An 18,461-nucleotide genomic window follows, 5' to 3' on the forward strand; every position below is an offset into this window, starting at 1 on the left:
AGACAGACACAAGGACAGATGGGCAGTGGAAGAGACAAACATATAGACCAGGAGAAGGCTGGACGTGTGCCAGCCAAATCAAAGCCCATGGATTGAAATAAAAGGTTGTGGGCTTTGCAGGTAGTAAAATAAGATGCCCAGGCTTAAAGCATTACTCTGATATCATATAGGGACGTGCTGTAAGCGCGTGCACGTGAGCACATATTCTGTATGTGGGCTCTGCCAGTAATGCAAACTCTTTATATCACTCCGACAGGATGTGTTGTGCGTGATGGCATCAGACTTCGAAAGGCATTATGGGGTTTTGTCGCGCTTGTTTGTGCCTTTTTGGACAGATGCTCAGGCGCTTATTCTTAAGTAAAGGCAGATTAGATTGATTGGGTCATCTTGAGCAGGCTTTGATAAAAACATGCTGTGATGAAAATGTTTCCCTCAGGCAGCTCTTTCTCTCCCCGCAAACATGTGTAAGCATAGATTAGCTCGCACACTTGTTGGCGAGAGGCGCTCCTGTGAGCTGAGACAGGAGTGCACACGAAGTCATAGACCCTCTGAGAGGAATCGTCACGCCCACACACACAAACACACAAACACACAGACAGCACAGGCAGAGACCCTTATTGTCCCTGTTCCTACTCCCCGCTGAATGCCGGTTGCGTTTATTTTGCAAATTTATGCTGACATTTGAGAGTACACCACCCGCACCAGTTCACCGCTCCAGCAAAGGGTGTATGAATTATCATATTCCACTGTATAATATGATTTTCTCAAGTGAGTCTTATTAGAATACACCATACTTTCCTCATCTCGAGTTCCCTCCAGTTTTTACTGTGCTGATACATTGTTTGCACTGTCTGATGGAAGAAATCCTCCATCACTGTCGAACTGAAGGCAAACAGCGTTTTCAGACCTGCAGCTATGCTGTTTCAAGATACACAAATGAGAGGGAGTGCAGACAAGTAGGCGCAGACGTATAGCAGAGAGATGCAGACTTAGGCTGTCCAAGCCCGTGTCATCTTGGAGCGTCTGTCAGATCCACTCCACAACAAGAGCTCTCAAACCGCCGCCCCACAACACTGTGGGCTCTGCCATCCCTTCTCTTTCTCCCTCCCTCCCTCCCTCTGTCTTTTTCGCTCCCAAGGCAAAGCATTTGTTCCCGGCTGATGGGAAGTTGAAGCTGCAGTGGCTAAACAAATATATTCTGGCCTTCTGGAAAGAGAGGCTGGCAGGAGAAAGGGAGCGAGGGGTAAAAAATAAAAGAATAGGGAGCAGGAGGGGTGGATATGGCCAAAAGAAAAAAAATAGTCCCCTTCAGGGAATGTTTGGTAAAAGAGGAAGGGAACATCTTTTGGTCTGGCGGTGGCTGCTTGGCTGCCTGTCTAGCTCTCTTCTTCTCTCTCTCTCTCTCTCATTCACACACACACATACACACACACACACACACACTCAACCTACATTCCCAGTGGGGCCGCTGCTGCTGATTGAGGCACGGTTTGGTGTTCCTGCCCCAGCTGATCCCCTGCCCCCAGTGGATACCCATCTCTCTCATCACACTGGAGCCACCAATGTGTATGTGTTGCATGTGTGTGCGTGCTGTTCTTTGTGTAATTGAGACACCCTATACAAAGATCAGATAGTGGTCTTCTCCGGCTAGACACAACACTTTCAGCTCTTTCTGTTTTGTGTTACCGTGTGTGTGTGTGTGTGTGTATTGGGTGGAAATGACTATTTTTAGTACCTGGGGTAATCTCTGCTAAGAGCCTTTCAGGGCTGTTTCACTTTAACCTGGCCAAAACACTAAGCCAATAATCCACCACCCCCCCGACTCGTACTCTCACACACACACATGCAGCAACATGTTGCAACGATGCCATGCGATAAGACCGCTCTTCCTTGTATTATTTAGTAGTGTACACTTTGGAGTGGCAGTAAGGTACCAACAGTGGATTCCTAGAATGCTTTTACTCTCTTCCTTTTATGCAACGAAAAAGACAGGAAGTGTAAGAGGGTGTTTGCATAGAGATGAAGTGAATTGATCAGAGAGTGTCAGGGAGAGGAGGTACAAAGGAGAGAGTCAAAGCAATAGCCAGTGGTGAGAAAACAGTGTGAATAACAGACGAAAAGGGGAAACCTCAACAAAGACAGAGAGAGAGAGAGAGGGAAGAGGATGGAGAGAGGCCTTCAATCAGTGATTGCCGTAATTCATGGTGAAGCGCTATCAGTCTTGGGCGATAGGCTGCTTCCCCTCTCCAGGAAAGGCCAATCGATCCCAGGTGTGTGTTTGTGTGTGTGTGTGTGTGTGTGTGTGTGTGTGTGTGTGTGTGTGTGTGAGTGAGAGAGAGTATATTCTGTGCCAGCATACCCCAGCAGTGGCAGTAGCCTTGGCCAGCCCTTCTGCTCTGGTAGTTTGCCACTTTCTGTCAATCTCTGTGAGTTTGTAACACAGCTTCCAGAGAACTTTGTTGATTCTGAACAGTAATGAATAATTCAGTGGACAAATAATCTCTTTAAGCAATGAATTAAAAAAACAAAACAAATACAAAACAAGTTCTTGCAGTTATGAGAGAAGCTGGCAGTTATTAAAGAGTAACTTACCATCACACTGAAAAGAGGTGAAATGTCTATATCTTTGACCACACCCAGCATCACTGACTGGTGTAGTAAATGTGCTCTGTTGCACCTCACCTGACACTGATGTCTTGGAGCACACCTGTATATCGCTACAGCAAGTTAAGAAGCTGAACCACTGGAGATCAGCAGAAAACGTGCTCTTCAAGTTAGCTCTGATTAGCCCTGATAGTCTTTGTGCAATAGTGGAGAGGACTTTTTTCGGCCGCGGACGTCACAATTCTTCTTTTCTATTAGATTCTGGAGAAAAAAGCATAAAGCATCCAAGTCTTTGATTATTATCTTTTTCCCATATTTATTTTTCTGATGTGATACAAATTTAGGTAATCTAATTTTTACATGTCTTTGGCTATGTGCTCCACAGTCTTGTACTGTACATGTGAAGGACTAGTTTTCGCTGGTTGAGAGTCTATTTTTAAGAGCTTTGTCATCCATGCAGAAAAACCCCCCATTCTAACTAAGCTTTATTATGTGCACTGCATGCTTATACCTCCAGCTTATTTCCCCCCTGAAGCATTTAAGTCTGCACAGGCCTCAAATAGTTCAAGAGGCTCTCCAAGGCTCTGCTGATGCATGAGTGACTGGATGCTTGGATGACTCACTTGCTGCCCAATCAGTAGCTCCTGAGCCTCAACTGAAAGCAGAAGCTTTTACAGACATTTGATCTCTGCAGATAGAAAACAGTCCCTCCACTGTACTTTTTGGAAAACAAAAACTTTTGTCGTATGGATATATTATTTGGTAAAGAATAACACTAGAAGAAAAGGTAGTCTCAAGGAACAGGACACAGGTTGGAGCTCCAAAAAGGCAGGGGTTTATACCCACGCCTAAGCAACTCCTGCAAGTACTTATTACTGAATTATACTCTACATGTAAGCATGATTTTTTTGGCATAGGCAGAGCTAAAGCAAGCCCATTTCTTATCAAGTGAATTGTAAAGTATGTGCATTGGGAAAATGTGAAGTGGGATAAATCTGCTGCACGTATCTGCCCTGATAGTGCTGTTGACCTCAGGAAGTCGACAGCTCTAAAATTGTCTGCTTGTTAAGCTCTTTCCAGGAGACCATTTTCAGGCTGCACTGTGGTCAGCCAAACCTCTTTTCACATGGCTGTGGGCTGTGTTGTATAATAACTTGATGGGCAGATTGGGAAGGGATTTCGAGTGTTGGACGCTTGTTGTCAAGTGGTCAATGGCCATTGATCATTCTGCATTTGGCAGACACTGTACAGTGCACTAGTGTGTGCAGGTGTGGTGGGTTTGCTCAGCTCAGTGTAAGCTGTGAAAACTAGCCCTATCCAAACTAAAGGCAACATGATCAGTATGCCACGGAGAAAAGATCCTAGATTAAGATGAAATACAGCTCAACATTCAATGTTGATGCTACAAAGAAAAGGCTCTGAGAGCTCTCATGCCCCCCCCTCATCCTTTCTCATAGTATCCCTGCTTCATGTCAATGGGTGCATGATTCCTTTGATGTGTTTTCATTTCTTTACTCGTAAAGATAGGCGCATCCCCACATCGTTACCACTCACACAACACGAAAAAGCTTGTGAAGTCCTCCGTGTTTGACCACCACTACTACACGTGCAGCACATACACATATGGCACTTGAAAGAAATAATAAAAAAAAAAAGACCTGCTCAGATAACATGCTCACAAAGTCACGACACGGATAAGAGGCGTACACACTGCAGTGGCAGCCTCCTACCTGGATCCAGGAGCGACAAGGCACTCACTCCGCGCACGCAGAAGTCAAGGTAAAAGATAATGCGTTTATTTAGTAATCAGCAAATAGCTTTTATGCAGTGGGTAAGTGGTGAAGCCTTTGAGGCCTCGATAAGATCGTTTGCTTTCAGGTGTTTCCCTGTGGCACGGCGTATGGCATTGAGTGCAAATTGAATAGGGTGACCTTCTTAGCCGCAGAATCACATTGACTGCATTTCCCCCAAAAGATTCTGTCATTTCAATCACCATAAATTTGTGACATTGCGTCCTCTGCCGTATGCACAAAGACGCACGCTTTTTAGAATAAGACAACGACACAGAAACGCACCTACTGTTTGAAACTCTGTAAAGCACTATATCTTGTCCACTGTACCCTGGCTCTCCTTGCATTGGCATCTTTCCGAGGAAGACATTACTGTGACAAATGAAACTCCACCAACCCTCGATGGGCTTGGCAGGCCCTGAAAGGTCAGGAGCTGCATTTGTGTGCGCTTGTGCGTCCATGTGTGTGTGTGCGTGTGTGTGTGACTGTGAGTGTATAAAGGTGGTGTCACTGGCGGATAATAACATTGAGTCCTCTGTGCAAAAAATAAGAACTTCTGGTCCATTTTTGCTCCCCTCGCAGATCTATGTAAATGTCAAAACCAAAGTGACAGCCGTCTTTGTGGATGTAATTGTTTTATGGACAGCCGCTCTTGACTGCTGATGGTAGGCCTACATTCCAGCCAGGAAATGTGGCAGTGTCCATTTAGCAAGATGAACATTGGACACAGTCCCTATGCTCCTTTTTTCTGTCTCTCTCTCTCTGCACTCCCTCTGTCCCCCTCCCTGTGTTCCTCCAACACATTATCAACAGTGTAACAGTATGTTCAAAGGCCCCTTGCTTAGTGGTGCACATTCAGAGCTGCCGACTTAAGCAAATAACTATTTGCATGCCATTAGGCGAAAAAAAAGCAGAGGGAAGCACCATTCCTCATCCCATCTCTGCATCTAGCTGAATAATTCCTTATTCGAGGCTCCAAATCTCTGCTCGTCTCCCCTCCCCCCGCTGTGACCGTCAGAGCAAGTCGGAGGCAGAGCAATCACAGCAATCAGTGTTTTCTCGTGCCAGGCCGATTGGGAAGTAGCTGCCAAAACAAAAGAGTGAGTGTCCAGTCATTATGATGGTGTGTGATTTTGTGGTGTTAGCAAATGGTTGCTTGGACCATCTGTTGGACGGCTGTAGGAGTAGGAAAACAACAGCAGCTCGGGGCAGGATGTATAGGTGGTGAAGCTCCACCAGGGCACACCGAACCCCCCTGTGATGCTCTCACTTGTTTGGATAGCTGCTTGAGGATGTGTGTGAGTTGATATTAACACAAGCCTGCATGCATTGTATGCTGTGATTAGATGGAAGTTATTAGATTACGTTTTATAGAGCTGTCATAAGTATAAGGAATACAATTCATTAGAGCTTTCTCACCAGCTGCTGTTTGATCTCTGGTTGTGTGTGCTTTTGTGGAAAGGTACACAACCCGACTGCATGATTTTGGACCCAAAGTTAGACAGAAAGGGCCTGTTTGGTCCGAAGCCATGTGACAGCCTCAGCTGATCTCAGCAGATGTGTGACAGAGTTCAGGTGGTTAGTTTCAGCAGCAGGGTTACCAGTCAAAGGATTTTTCCACAGAGAACTAGAAAGAACAGCACTGTTAACATCCCTTGGGTAGGTGTCTCAATTGGATCTGGTCTCTGTCAGGATGTGTAACAACAGTTCTCTTTCTCTCTTTGGCTCGCTCTCACACACTCACTTACAGATATCTCCTCTTCTCACTTTCTCTCCCCCTCCCACCCCTCACCCCCACCCCCCCATCAGCTCATCTGATAGTGCTCTAACAGTCTCAAATGGTTCCCAGGAGACGCATCGTCTCCGCACACATGCATCCTGGTCCTCATTGATAGGTCGCACCGTTTCCTCACTGATTTATAACTCATGTAGCCTTCTAAATGGGGACAGACATTTGGCATGTAAACAGTCAGCTTCTGCACCAGCCCTTATTCTTCAGTCAGAGAGCTGCCATTTTTTTGTTTAACAGAGGCTCAAAATAGTGAATCCCTGCCAGGACCAAGGGATTATCACAAGGCCAGTTGTGGTATTATGGCTAAGTAGGATGGAGAAGCCGAAAATCAGCCGCCTGGTGCTTTGACTGGACAATCTCTTCTGCATTTACAAGGCACAACATTTAGCAACTTACCACTCAAACCATGATGATAAACCAGAACATATAGTGAACAGAGAGCAGTAACAGAGGGGCTTTTTTTTGTGTGTGTCCACAACAGACCCTCGATATCTGGTCCATAGGATCATTTGCGTAGGAAACAGTTTCAGAATAACGAGATGCTCCATTGACGATGTAGTCAGATGGAAAACGAGAACCAATAGGAGCCTTTAGTTTGCTGCGATGTGGTGCAAAACCCTGACCACAATGGAGGTTTAACATTTAGTTTTATGATTTGGAACACTGTCAGACTGTGCCGCCGCCACCTCACACGCACACACACAGACACACAGAGGGACTTAGCAGTGTTATGTATGGTTTCATTGCTCCGTATAGGCCATAATCACCCTCTCTCCATCTCAGTAAGCTCATGCTAAATGACCAGACATCTCTAGTGGCTGCCATGATTTGTCTCTCCGCCGTGCATCGTGCCATACCTTAACCCTCCGCTCCTCTCTTCCCTCCCTCCTTCCCCGCTGCCATATGTTGTGCCTGTGTGACCGGCCGACGTGTCAGGCCTGACTAACGCCTTAACGGCAAGGCTGACTTTGATTTATTTCCTCTGAAATCTGGGGGCCGGGGGTAATAACACAGAATGACATTATTTGTTTATCAAATCCAAGGCCGCTTTTCTTGGCAGAGTCAAGATGTGACGACTTGATACCGCCACCACCCCACCAGTCGCCACACACACTTATACCCGCCACAATTTGTGATTGTGCCATGATTAGAAGGTCTGTCAAGTTGCTTAACCTCATCCAATGGAATGCTTTTGAAACCTGACAGAGCAGGGAGCAGACAAAAAAAGATTGAGATGAAGCAATGCAATTAAATTGTCGAGGCGCAGATTTAACCCCACTATGCAATTTGAGGGCCAGTTTATTAAGAGTGTTTTCTGTCTGAACTAACTGGTTGCTATTCCTCTGTTTGCAGAAAGAGAGAGGGAAAGAGGGAGCAAAAAGAGACAGCGACAATAAACAGTACTTTAAATACCAGATGACCCATTTAATGGGAGATATTTTATCTTCCCACATCCAGAGTCTGTCTCACTTGTTCTGCCTCTCATTTGAAGATAACGCCGGGGCTGTTTAGTCTGTTGAAACTTCATCTTGGTGTTATTCAGTGATCAGGTCTATCGTGCTGGCACTTTCACAACACATTTGGTTCCTTTTAACATGTAAATGATGCATTGCCCTGAAAAGCTCGTTAAAATTTGATCCCTGGCAAATTTGCTCAGGAGCTTGGAATCCTCAAGAAGCAATTAGCAGATTTAATTTGGCTATTTGCCCCAGTGTTCAGAAGTGAGTGTTTGTTTAAAGCAGCACCTTCACCTTCCGTTATCAGCTGCGTGAATAGTATCTCCTGGAACACAATGCTGTGCTATGGAACTCAATAAAAGAGTTAAACGCAAGGACAATCTCAAAGACAGCCTGCCTGATAACAAAAGGGCCTCACCTAATAATGAACAACTGGAGTTGGCTTTCTTTTCTCCGATGTGGGGAAGCTGGGGTGAAGGAGGGGAGAGAGAGGCTCTGCCAGCACTTGCCAGCATGTTTTATGGCTAATTGAAGCATTTGGAATAAAACAGGCTCAAAATGGCACCCTTTAGAATTGGAGCGGGGTTAATATATTGTGATCCCACAATTAGCCCAGGATTGTTAAGATCTCTTTAATTCGGTGAGGTCCATTAAGCGGGATGGGCGAGAAAGTGCTCCCGCCGAGACAATTTTTCTCGTCTCCCCTTTGTTCTTCCTGCCCTCTTTTCCTCTCAGCAGCTGCTGTAGTAATCAATATAAGTGGACATGGCTATAAGCAGGTTGCCAGGTTATCCTGGCGTCACCCCCTTTGGGTGCCATAGCTCCTGAAGTCCACCCACACAGAGGTTTTGTTTATAAATATGCAAGGGGCAAGTGAGTCATTGGTGGTAGATTGACTTTGGTGCGGAAACTGTGCAAGGTGTGGTCCTTCAGCTGGCATGGCAAAGCTCGCCCTCCTGGACAGGGGTATTTGATCATGATCTCTCCGGAGTAAAAACGATCGCTGAGGTTTGCTCTTTACCCCAGTTTCTCAAATCCCCACTTGGCCCATGAGTGCCTCCACTAGAGTCACAGCAGCGGCTGCAGCATGATCGTCACGATTCAAGGTTTTACAAGTGTCTCTTTCAGAATATGAGAGTCCCTTTTGGGTTATCTTCGGGGATGCAGTGTGCCTGTGGGAGCTTGCCAATTGGTGGAGCTTTTTGAAACAGGATTGAAATCACTACATCCGAGCCTGCCACAGCCTCAGAAATTCCCCAATCCTTTCCAGACCATGACATAATGAAGCCTGAGCAGCCCTCTCAACTTTTAATGTAACTAGTGTCACACAGTGGCATAGAATGCAATTTCTACGCAAGTGTATAGGTTTGAATTTGTACTGCAGAGGTGAATAAAGCCACACCTAAATACAGCATTGCTTCGATGGTTGGTTAGGTTGGACCTAAACAGATGGCTGGCTCATTAAAGACTCATTTGTGATAATCTGAAATGATCCTACTTTCAATTTCTCACGCGAGGGTATATGTTTGGACTAAGAAAAGGCTCTGGCTTTATCAGCGGTTAATACCTATCCGCTTAGTGCTCAGGTAATAACTTGGGATGCTGGAAAATGGTGAGCATTTCAGCAGCACAGGGTTCCAGCACAGTGGATTTGAAGCTCCTTGCAAGTAATTAAACAGCATGCCACCTCATACAGAGCAATTTCCTGCAAGGCATTGCTTGCCAGTGCGGCATGGCCCCAGTCTATGTCGTGTTATCTCTGTGAAATATGTCCCCTTTATCATTTTTTAATAATGACTGAGTGCTCATGTTGTTAGGAGAAAATCTACTCAATGAGCATCAGATTAACGTTTTAGTCATTGTTAGCTAGCTAACCGAACGTCCTAGATATCTGTGTCATCTTTAAATGAAAATTGGAGGGGGTAAAGCATTAAAATGGCCGCTATCTCATTGGTGAATCCAAAGCTGCTCCAAAAGTGCCATCCATGGTGGGTGTGTAATTGTGTAAAATCAGTGGGGTAGACAGAAACAAGCGGGCGGGTAAATTTTGTGCATGTGGGATTCGGAGTCTTAGAGGCATGGTGCTGGTATCTGAGAGGTTGGTGGCCCCTTTGGCATAATGATGGCCACACGCCGTTGCCGAGCGATGATAATCCTGCCGTGTGCATAAAGGGATTTGTTCTTGTTGGGCTGGCCGCAGAACGTCCCGGGGTGACGACGCTGTTTATCTTTCCGCTGTCTTAAAGTCCCCTGGGCTTTTATGGCCCTGGAACTTACAGTTCCTGTTGTCACTTGTCACAAGTTGTCACTTGCAAAGGCAGAGCCGTGCACACACACAAACACACACGCCTTTGTCAAGCAAGCTGCATTCCTCTCACTCTCAATATCTGTCTATATACATTCTCTCTACTCTTGTTATTTTCACTACTCACATGCATAGTTATTATCCACAGTAAACCTCCCATGTTGATAGCTGGCAGCTCACATCTCTCTTTTCCCCTCACTCTCAGTATTCATCTCTATATATTCATCTCTCCGTCTCTTTATTTCTCACACATACACACTTCTAATCTCAACCATTAAACAGCCAGCTGCAGCAGGCAAACAACTCCGCTGGTACATCAAAGAGGAGCGGAGTGGCAAAGAACAAGCTTTATTTTTCCTGAAATGTTGATGGTAACTTCCCGGCCGTTGTGAACATCAGCTGTTATGCCAACATTTTAAATATATCACATTTAGTCAGAATTAGTGGGTGGTAATTCCCCTTATCTGAGGGTTGCTTGCGAACATCTTGTCGGCAAGCTGATCGTCTCCCTCTTCTGTGGCACAAGAGAGAGCAGAGTCGACTTCCGCTCATTGTTTCCTTTACCCCCACAAAACCCCTCGTTGCCGCAACCCACCGCAGCCCATTCCTGTCCTCCCGAGGCACTTGCTACTTGTCAGCCCTGGTAATGGGTTTTCTTGGGGGAGATATTATTTTGGTCCAGTAAGCTGCGTGTTTAAAATATGAGTGACAGGCTTGACTCACTTGCACACAGAGAGAATTTTGTTTTTAAAAAGAATAGCGCCAGCTCAGCTGCTGCAAAAAATTGGAAAAAAAAAAAAAAATTGAAAAAAAAAAAAAAAAGATCTTCCCACTCTATTAGTAATGAAAGTCTGCATGCATCCACCCACCACCTTTACTTCCCTGAAGAAAAAAAAAAAAAAAAAAAAGACGCAACTTCTCAGACTAAAATGTCCTATTTTTCCTGTCTCTGTTTTTCTGTCTCTGTCTTCCCCCCGTTTTTGCCCTCCTAAGAAGATAGATGAAGAAAATGAGGCCAACTTGCTGGCAGTGCTTACAGAGACCCTGGACAGCATCCCGGTGGATGAGGACGGATTGCCTTCGTTTGAGGCCCTGGCAGATGGGGACGTGACCAATGCCAGTGACCGGAGCTGTCCCTCCTCCCCCGACGGCTCGCCGCGCACCCCAGAGCCTGAGGAGCCTTCCCTGGTATGACCAACAGCCCCTCCTTCTCATTATTCTCCCATTACCACCACTCCAGGGTCAAAACATATGTTATTCCTGAGACCTGACCTCCAACCCTGCACACACTGCTTCTTCTTTGCCAGTTCATGGCAGACACCAGATAAGACTCTTCAACAAGACTGGGCAACCAAAGCCGGCCATTTGTCTGTTCGACTTCTGTATTTGGCTGTGCCCGATCCACACTCATGACACATTTGCCACCATGTGCTCCATATATGTGTAGTCAAAGCATGAAAGAGATACAGATGCAGAGGGGAGGGCAGTAAATGGAATGGATCAGTGTGTTCGCTGCTCAGTGGTAATTACGTAACAGTGCTATTGTGGCGCCAGTTCAATGATATGAACGCTGTGGTGGGGCCAACTGTGGTTGACACAGTGCCACAAGCCCTGAAATCAAGCTGGTACGTAATGAAAATAAGGGGAAAACGAAATCTATCTCATCTCATCTGCTCTCAGTGGGCCTCAACTAATCCCCCCGTGCCCCAGTCAGCTTCTCTGGCAAAACGACAAGGCTGTCAATAAGAAGTCAGCTTACCTTTGTGCTTCCTTCTTTATTTTTACACATAACCATAACCATCTGGGCATTTCTCTAGTTGAAAGGCATTGACCTAAAATGTTATGTTATGTTCCGTTATAGTCCATTTTATTCCATGCCGGTCCCTCCCAAATGACCTTTAGTCACAAGCCTGAGTGTGTTTATTCAATCACATTTGTGAAGCCTGGCTCTGTGTACACAAAAACACCTGCACAGGCAGAAAAACTACTTGACTCGTCCTGTCACATACTGTAAATTGCATAAAAATCTGTAATCTTTGAGGTGTGTCAGTGATTTTATCTTTTATAGCTGCATTACTGGTCTTTGCTGGTTGTACATTTACAAAGCGCAGGCTGTCTAATTGAAAGAAAATGGTCATTTGCATACCGCCCCACACACACACACACACCCCACACCCCCCACACGTTCCCTCCTTCACCACTTTCTCTTGTTCTGTTTGGGTCCATTCGCAGCTGAAGAAGCTCCTTCTGGCACCCGCAAACTCCCAGCTCAGCTATAATCAATACACAGGTGGCAAGGCACAGAACCATGCAGCCAGCAGCAACCACCGGATCAGACCACCACCTGCCGTCGTCAAGGTAGGGACCCACACAAACACACGCACACACACACACACAAACAAATACAGGCACTGCCATGCTGTTTCACTCATGTACACACATTTCTTTTTTTTTTTCTTTTTTTTTTGTTCGCGTTTGTTTATCTCTCTCACTCTGTTCTTCCTCTCTCTGGTTGCTTGCTCTCCCTCCCTCCCTGCCTCCCTCACTCTTTCCTTGTTTTGGTGGCCGCCTTTAGAAGATGTTAGACTACTGCTCTAGTCTACTCTCCCAGGGGGCCATCTCGTAATGAAAACAGGCTGATTGCTGTTGGGCTTTCCAGGCGAGGCATCGGCACCGTTGTCTCATTAGCTCCACCACTTATCCGCCTTGGTATGGTGCCTGTTGGAAAAAAAAAAAAGAAAAAGAAAAAGAAACAGCGACAGGCACTCTTGTGGCTAGATTGATGCCTTGAGATGACAAGATCAAAATATCAGACTTCATGTTCTCATTAGATGGCTCTCAAAAGAGTTTTTCTCCAAAGGGGTGGGATTGATTGAGATTAAATTTAGTCAGTGTAAGTATCATACGTTTATGAATGTGAATAAAGTATGTGAATTTCAGAACTTGACATACTATATGTTCAGCCTCATTTACAGCTTAAAACACTTGATCATTTGCTCTTGTTTGGGAAAATGTCTGTGTTTTGCTTTCCCTCGCGCTTCAAATCCTCTGAATGTAAAAAGCTTTTGTATGATCACACTGTCTGGTAAACACGACACAGACACAGATTTGTGTGTGCCGTGCGTACTATGTTTGTACATGTAGTGCGTCAACCCTCCTCACAGAGTCTATTTTCATACCGTGCCTTTGAGTCATCCATTTCTGGAGCACAGCGAATGAGGACTCCCGGAGGACATGGTGTGCGTACAGAGTGGCGCTGTGGTGCTCGGAGGGCCACGCAATTAAGATGATGGGCGGACCGCACTCCCACCATCGCCTCCCAGACAGTCGGGCAACCGCTGTGCTCAGGCGGTCTGAGTCGCTCCTTTAGCCTCTCCCTCGCGCCGTCTCTCTCTGCTTTTATTTTTGTGCCAAATAAAGCACATAACATTTTTCACAACTGGACCAACTGCACTGCACTGTGAACAGTGAGCAAAACTTTTTTATTTGATCAAACTTAATACTTTTCTCTTTCTCTCTGTCTTGCTGTGTTGCACAGACGGAGAGCCCCTGGAATGGCAAAGCAAGAGGGGGCTCCAGCCAACAGAACCGCCCGGTGAGGCGGCCTTGCACTGAGCTGCTGAAATACCTAACGGCCACCGATGACATCCTGCTCCACACCAAAGCCAGTGAAGCCAAGAGCACGTGGGGTGGCGCCAGTGGCAGGGACAAGAGTGGCCTGGGTCTTGGCGCCTCTTCCTCCTCCTCGTCGCCATCCTCGTCATCCACCTCCTCGTTCTCCTCCCTCTCCTCCACCTCCTCTTCATCTTCCTCCACCACCTCCAAGAAGAAGTCAGCTGTGCCATCTCAACAACAACAGCAGCAGCAGCAGCAGCAGCTGCAGCAGCATCACCAGCGAGGTGAGAGCCGGGCTGCAGGCGAGTGTAGTGTGGCTGGTGTTGGGGCTGGGAAGTGGCAGCGTTGCACTCACGATGGCGGTGTTGAGGAGTCGGAGGGTGCTTCTATCCCTGTCGGCCACAGAACCTCCACCTGCGGCCATGCCCGCCCCAAACTGGAGCACGGGCCGCCCAGTGAAGAAGGAAGGCCGCCAGGCAATGTGGGCCGCCTGGCCGCCGCTAGGTTTATTAGGTATATGCATTCTTATTCCCTCCCTCCCAGAGAGGTGAGTCACAGCTGTGAGCATTGCCGAGAGGCTGCGGGCGCCACTCAGGCTAGTGAGGGCTTTGGCAGGCAAGGCCGTAGTAGCAGTAGTGGTGCCAGCCGTGCACCACATAGGCACATCACAGTGACTATTAGGAAAAGAGATGAGAAGCCGGGGCACCCCTTACTTAGCCAGCTGCTCACCTCCAAACAGAGGCCTGCTCAGTATCGGGCCCACCTTCTCCCACCTAAGATCACCCCTTTACCCAGCACTCAGGGCAAATTAGCAGGTAAGAGGTCTGAGAGTCCAGCCCAGGCTGTTTCAAAGGTGGAGGAGGAAGAGTTCAGAGGGACCACTGATTTTAGAAACCGGGGAGTAAGTCAGGCTGAAGAGCCTGAGTCAGAGCCCCTGTTGTCACCTCTTGCCTTAGACCTAGAGAGCTGGGTCAGCCAGGCAGATCCAGTGCTAGACATGGGCTTTGGACTAGAGCTGGGGTGGCCAATCCAGGGGGGCTATGGGGAGGATGTTGACCATGATGATGATGATGATGGTGTTGATGATGATGATGATGACCATGTCACGGGCAGCCCCGCAGCGGTGCTCTCACAGGGCCCACCAAGCCCGCTCTTCCCAGATACTAGAATTGCAGAGCCCACCCCTCCCTGCATCATACAAGGGCAAGGGCACCCACACAGGCAGGCACTCAGCGAGCACCCCGACGACCAGGGCCTCCCGTTGTTAGGTAATCATGACTGCATCCCCCCCACTGGCCTTATCTCTGCTCTCTCTTCTCCCTCTCCTGCTCTAACCACTTCCCAGTTTGACTTCACAACTAACCCCTATTCTAATTCGAATCTAACAGTCATTTTGAGGGCACAAACAACAATGACAACAAACAGCCTGCTAGCCAATGCTTTTTGCTAGTCCCGGAGGCATTCTTTAAAATTTAAATCGAGTGAAGTTAAAAAAAAAAAATAAAAAAAAAACGGAGGGGGGGGGAAAAGGGGCGAGCCATGTCTTGCTACTGTACGTGTTGTATTCATAAAGTCGACCCTTGAACCATCTTTTGCTGATTGAGCTGAGTGTGCTGAATATGTACATTTAGACTCAGAGCCCGGGTGCTGCTCTTTAGCGTCGTGCTACTAAAGCCACGTTCCCTTAGCTGGAGCACAAGTCGGCCAGAGCCTCGGGCAACTGCACAAGCTTCCTTGACTCTCCTTTCTTCCTTCTTTTTTCCCCTTCCTCTGCTGTTGGTGCATGCGTTTATGACTTTATTGTCCAGGGAGGGGCTCACCCACTGTCATGTGTCTTGTTTGTGGCATCGTCTCTCTATGTCTTTATTCCATTTTGATCTGTTTGTTGTCTTGAGCAGGGTATGTCTGTGTCTAGACACCTGTGAAACATGTACCATCACTTCATCCTGCCTCACAGAGTGAACAGTCTATCCTAAGAGAATAAATTGTTAAAACGGGGTCAATCTAAAAAGATATGCTCCGTACACTAGTGTCCATAGAAGGACTTTCTAACCAGGGATGGGTGTCTATTTAGTCATATTTGCATTTAATGAGCTAGTTTGAGATTAATAGTTGCAGAATGTGGACCTGCTCTCTTCTGCCATGAGTGTTATACCTAGATCAATAATTACCCATGCTCCTTTGTGTTCTGCAGCCAAACCAACCACCTTGCCACTTCCTTTGACCCCAGAGTCTCCAAAGTAAGTGTGAGAAGTTTTTCCACATTATTCTAGGCAAAAAAAAAAAAAAAAAGCAGCAACAAACTACAGAAAAAATGACACACTCAAAGAAGACTATATAGACTAGAATCCAAGTTGAGGCATTTTTGTGACTCATTTCCATTTCTTAGATCACAAAAGCTCGCAAGGTCTCGCTTTCACCCCGAGAGGTAAAATGTTGCACTTTTTTTTTTGTCTTCCAGTGACCACAAGGGATCACCGTTTGAGAACAAAACCATTGAACGCACATTAAGTGTGGAGATTGCTGGAACCCCAGGTGAGCACATTTTTCTGCTTATTTAAAACACATGTAGTCATTGTTAAATTTACAACAAAAAAAAAACTCCCTCTTGTAGTGAGTAATGGGTTAACTGTGGCTTTTCCAGCATCTTGATAGTTCCATCACAGTTCAAAGTTCAAGGTGAAGGCAAAGGAGAACATTTATGTGCCTGAGTATTGATTAGGCTTTCCAATCTCTTCAGGGTTTATTAGCAAACCCCTCCCATCCTCCACCGTCTCCCCTCCCCTGTTACTGAAGCGTTAATATGCTTTTCCTCTTCCTCCATCAGATCCTAATGCTCTCTGACTGACAGCTTACTTAGGCTACGCATCACAGGAAAATTGAAATGGCGGTGTTATTGTTTTAATTGGTTTTGCTATGTAATTCAGTTTTGCCTGTATGATCTGTGCCTTCCTTCCTTTAAATCCAGAGCCATACAAGCAATTTGATCAATTGGGGGGGAGGGTCATTTTCCACTGTTAAGACTTACATGCAAAGGATGTTTTGTAAATGGAGTCAGTGGGAGGGTTTTTCATAATCATTCTTTTGTGTTATTGAGATATAATCACCTACATCAGAAGAAAACTATAGGCAAAAGATAAATACAAGACAGAAATGAGGAGAGTCTCAGTGAAAGCTGCATTATTGGGGGTCAAATCCATCTTTCTCCCTCTGTGCAAATTATGTCAGTAATTACCCCCCTTCTTCCCCAGATTAATCATCTATGGTCAATAAAAACAAAATGGCTGCCCTTTAGCCTCTCGCGCTGTGTGATGTTGCACTGCTCTCTTTGGCTATTCATTTACCAACAAGGGAAATGGTCCTCAAACATACCTCATGTTTGCCCCCCCCCCCCCCCCCCCCCCCCCCCCCCCTGCACCCTCTACTCAGCTCTTGCGGGGGATAGAAATGTATGTCCCTCAGTCCGTCTGACCTTGGTTTGAAGTGCCGGAGGGGTCAAAGGCTGCGCTTGTTGAGACCTAAAGAAAGGAAAGAACAGGGCTGCTTAAGCTCTGGGGCAATCAAGCACAGTTAATATTTCTTCCTGTTTTACTGCATGGGGGCGAGCCTGTTGACCTGTGGCCAAATCTGTGCGTCCGTTCTGTTCCACCGCATCCGTTTTGCAAGCACAGTCAAATAAAGCCCTTCACCTGACTTCACGGTGCTGCGCAAATTTAGGATTGAATATTAGCAGGAAAAGTCGTTAGTCCAGAAAGCTCCAGGTTACTGAGCCCCTCTCCTACTTAGGGATTAGCTTTTGAGTCTCGTGCTGTATGAGACAGATGGATATAGATCCCAGTAAGCACAGATGAAAGCTTTTGGGTCACGAGTTACATGTCCTTTGCAGATTTAGAGTAACATTCCACTACAATAGAGATTATGGCGTGTGTTACTGATAACGTATGATAAAGATGGAAGTTAGCTAGGTGGGCGGTTCCACCGTCCACCTTCAAGCCAGGTAGACAACTCACTGATGGAACTTTCCGTGAACCGTTGCCAGTAACATTTTATTTTATGGCTTTATGATGAGTTGTAGTAGTAGTGCTAACTGTTTCATAGATAGATAAATTTATTTATCAGCTGGAACATAGACCTGGACATCTTGTACTGACCCAAATTATGTTTAATACTACGCAATAGCACCTTTTGAACTGTTGGCTGCACGCTTTCGTGACACTTCTCAGAGAGGTACAGTAAAGCTACAACAGCCACTGAGACCCCCCTGGGATCTGACTGTTCAGGCCTAATCTCTGCCAAGCTAATAGATTTACCCTGTGCTGCCGTGTTGTCTTTAATTACTGTATCTCATGACACTGGGGTGGTCTGTGTGTTGCTATTTGCATGGCTTACCGGCGGATCAACTCTTTAAGCCCGGAGTTGTTATTCGCTCCGAGGTCTCCTCGCAATTTACAGCTGGACGAGAAAAAAGATTATAAAACCCTCCTCTTTCTTTCTGTCTTGCTCACTTGCTTCATCGTTTTTTCTCTCCGGTGGCTACATGATTGGTGTTCATGTCTGCGGATCATCCATCACTAGCAAGATTGACTGAGAGGCACATATTTATCTAATTCTGATTTATTTCACCTCCATCGCTAATGGCTCCTAGTTTATGACCCCACGCGCACATTGTTTTGGACAGATGGTGCTTCATTGTTGAAACAGAAGTTCCTCAGGCATTGTGTAGCACCCGCTCTCCCTCCCTGCCTTCTCCTTTTCGTAGCTCATTTCATTGGCATAATGCATTTATGTGTCTATATCAGAGCTGAGCGAATAGAGAGAACGACGGAGGAAAAAAGGGGGGATAGAGAGGAGTGGGGGCTTGCAGTCCTACTTACAGACACATCCAGATAATAAGTAGG

The 18,461-nt window shown here is 46.3% G+C and overlaps 1 protein-coding gene across 5 annotated transcripts in view; it reads left to right on the top strand.

Moving 5' to 3' along the window:
- The window catches only part of ppargc1a (PPARG coactivator 1 alpha), a 37,461-nt gene that overhangs the window by 6,151 nt on the left and 12,849 nt on the right, over nt 1-18,461 (top strand). For 2 of the 5 annotated variants that reach the window (XM_022758732.1, XM_022758734.1), the window contains exons 3-7: nt 10,942-11,136; nt 12,181-12,306; nt 13,487-14,831; nt 15,758-15,803; nt 16,025-16,098. In XM_022758732.1, coding sequence (XP_022614453.1) covers nt 10,942-11,136; nt 12,181-12,306; nt 13,487-14,831; nt 15,758-15,803; nt 16,025-16,098 — 1,786 coding nt within the window. The remainder of the gene's footprint in view (nt 1-10,941; nt 11,137-12,180; nt 12,307-13,486; nt 14,832-15,757; nt 15,804-16,024; nt 16,099-18,461) is intronic. The other 3 variants (XM_022758735.1, XM_022758733.1, XM_022758737.1) reach the window with 3 other exon arrangements.

This window comes from Seriola dumerili, unplaced genomic scaffold, assembly GCF_002260705.1.
Source record: "Seriola dumerili isolate Sdu_G_001 unplaced genomic scaffold, Sdu_1.0 BDQW01000309.1, whole genome shotgun sequence".
NCBI classification, from domain to species: Eukaryota; Metazoa; Chordata; class Actinopteri; order Carangiformes; family Carangidae; genus Seriola; species Seriola dumerili.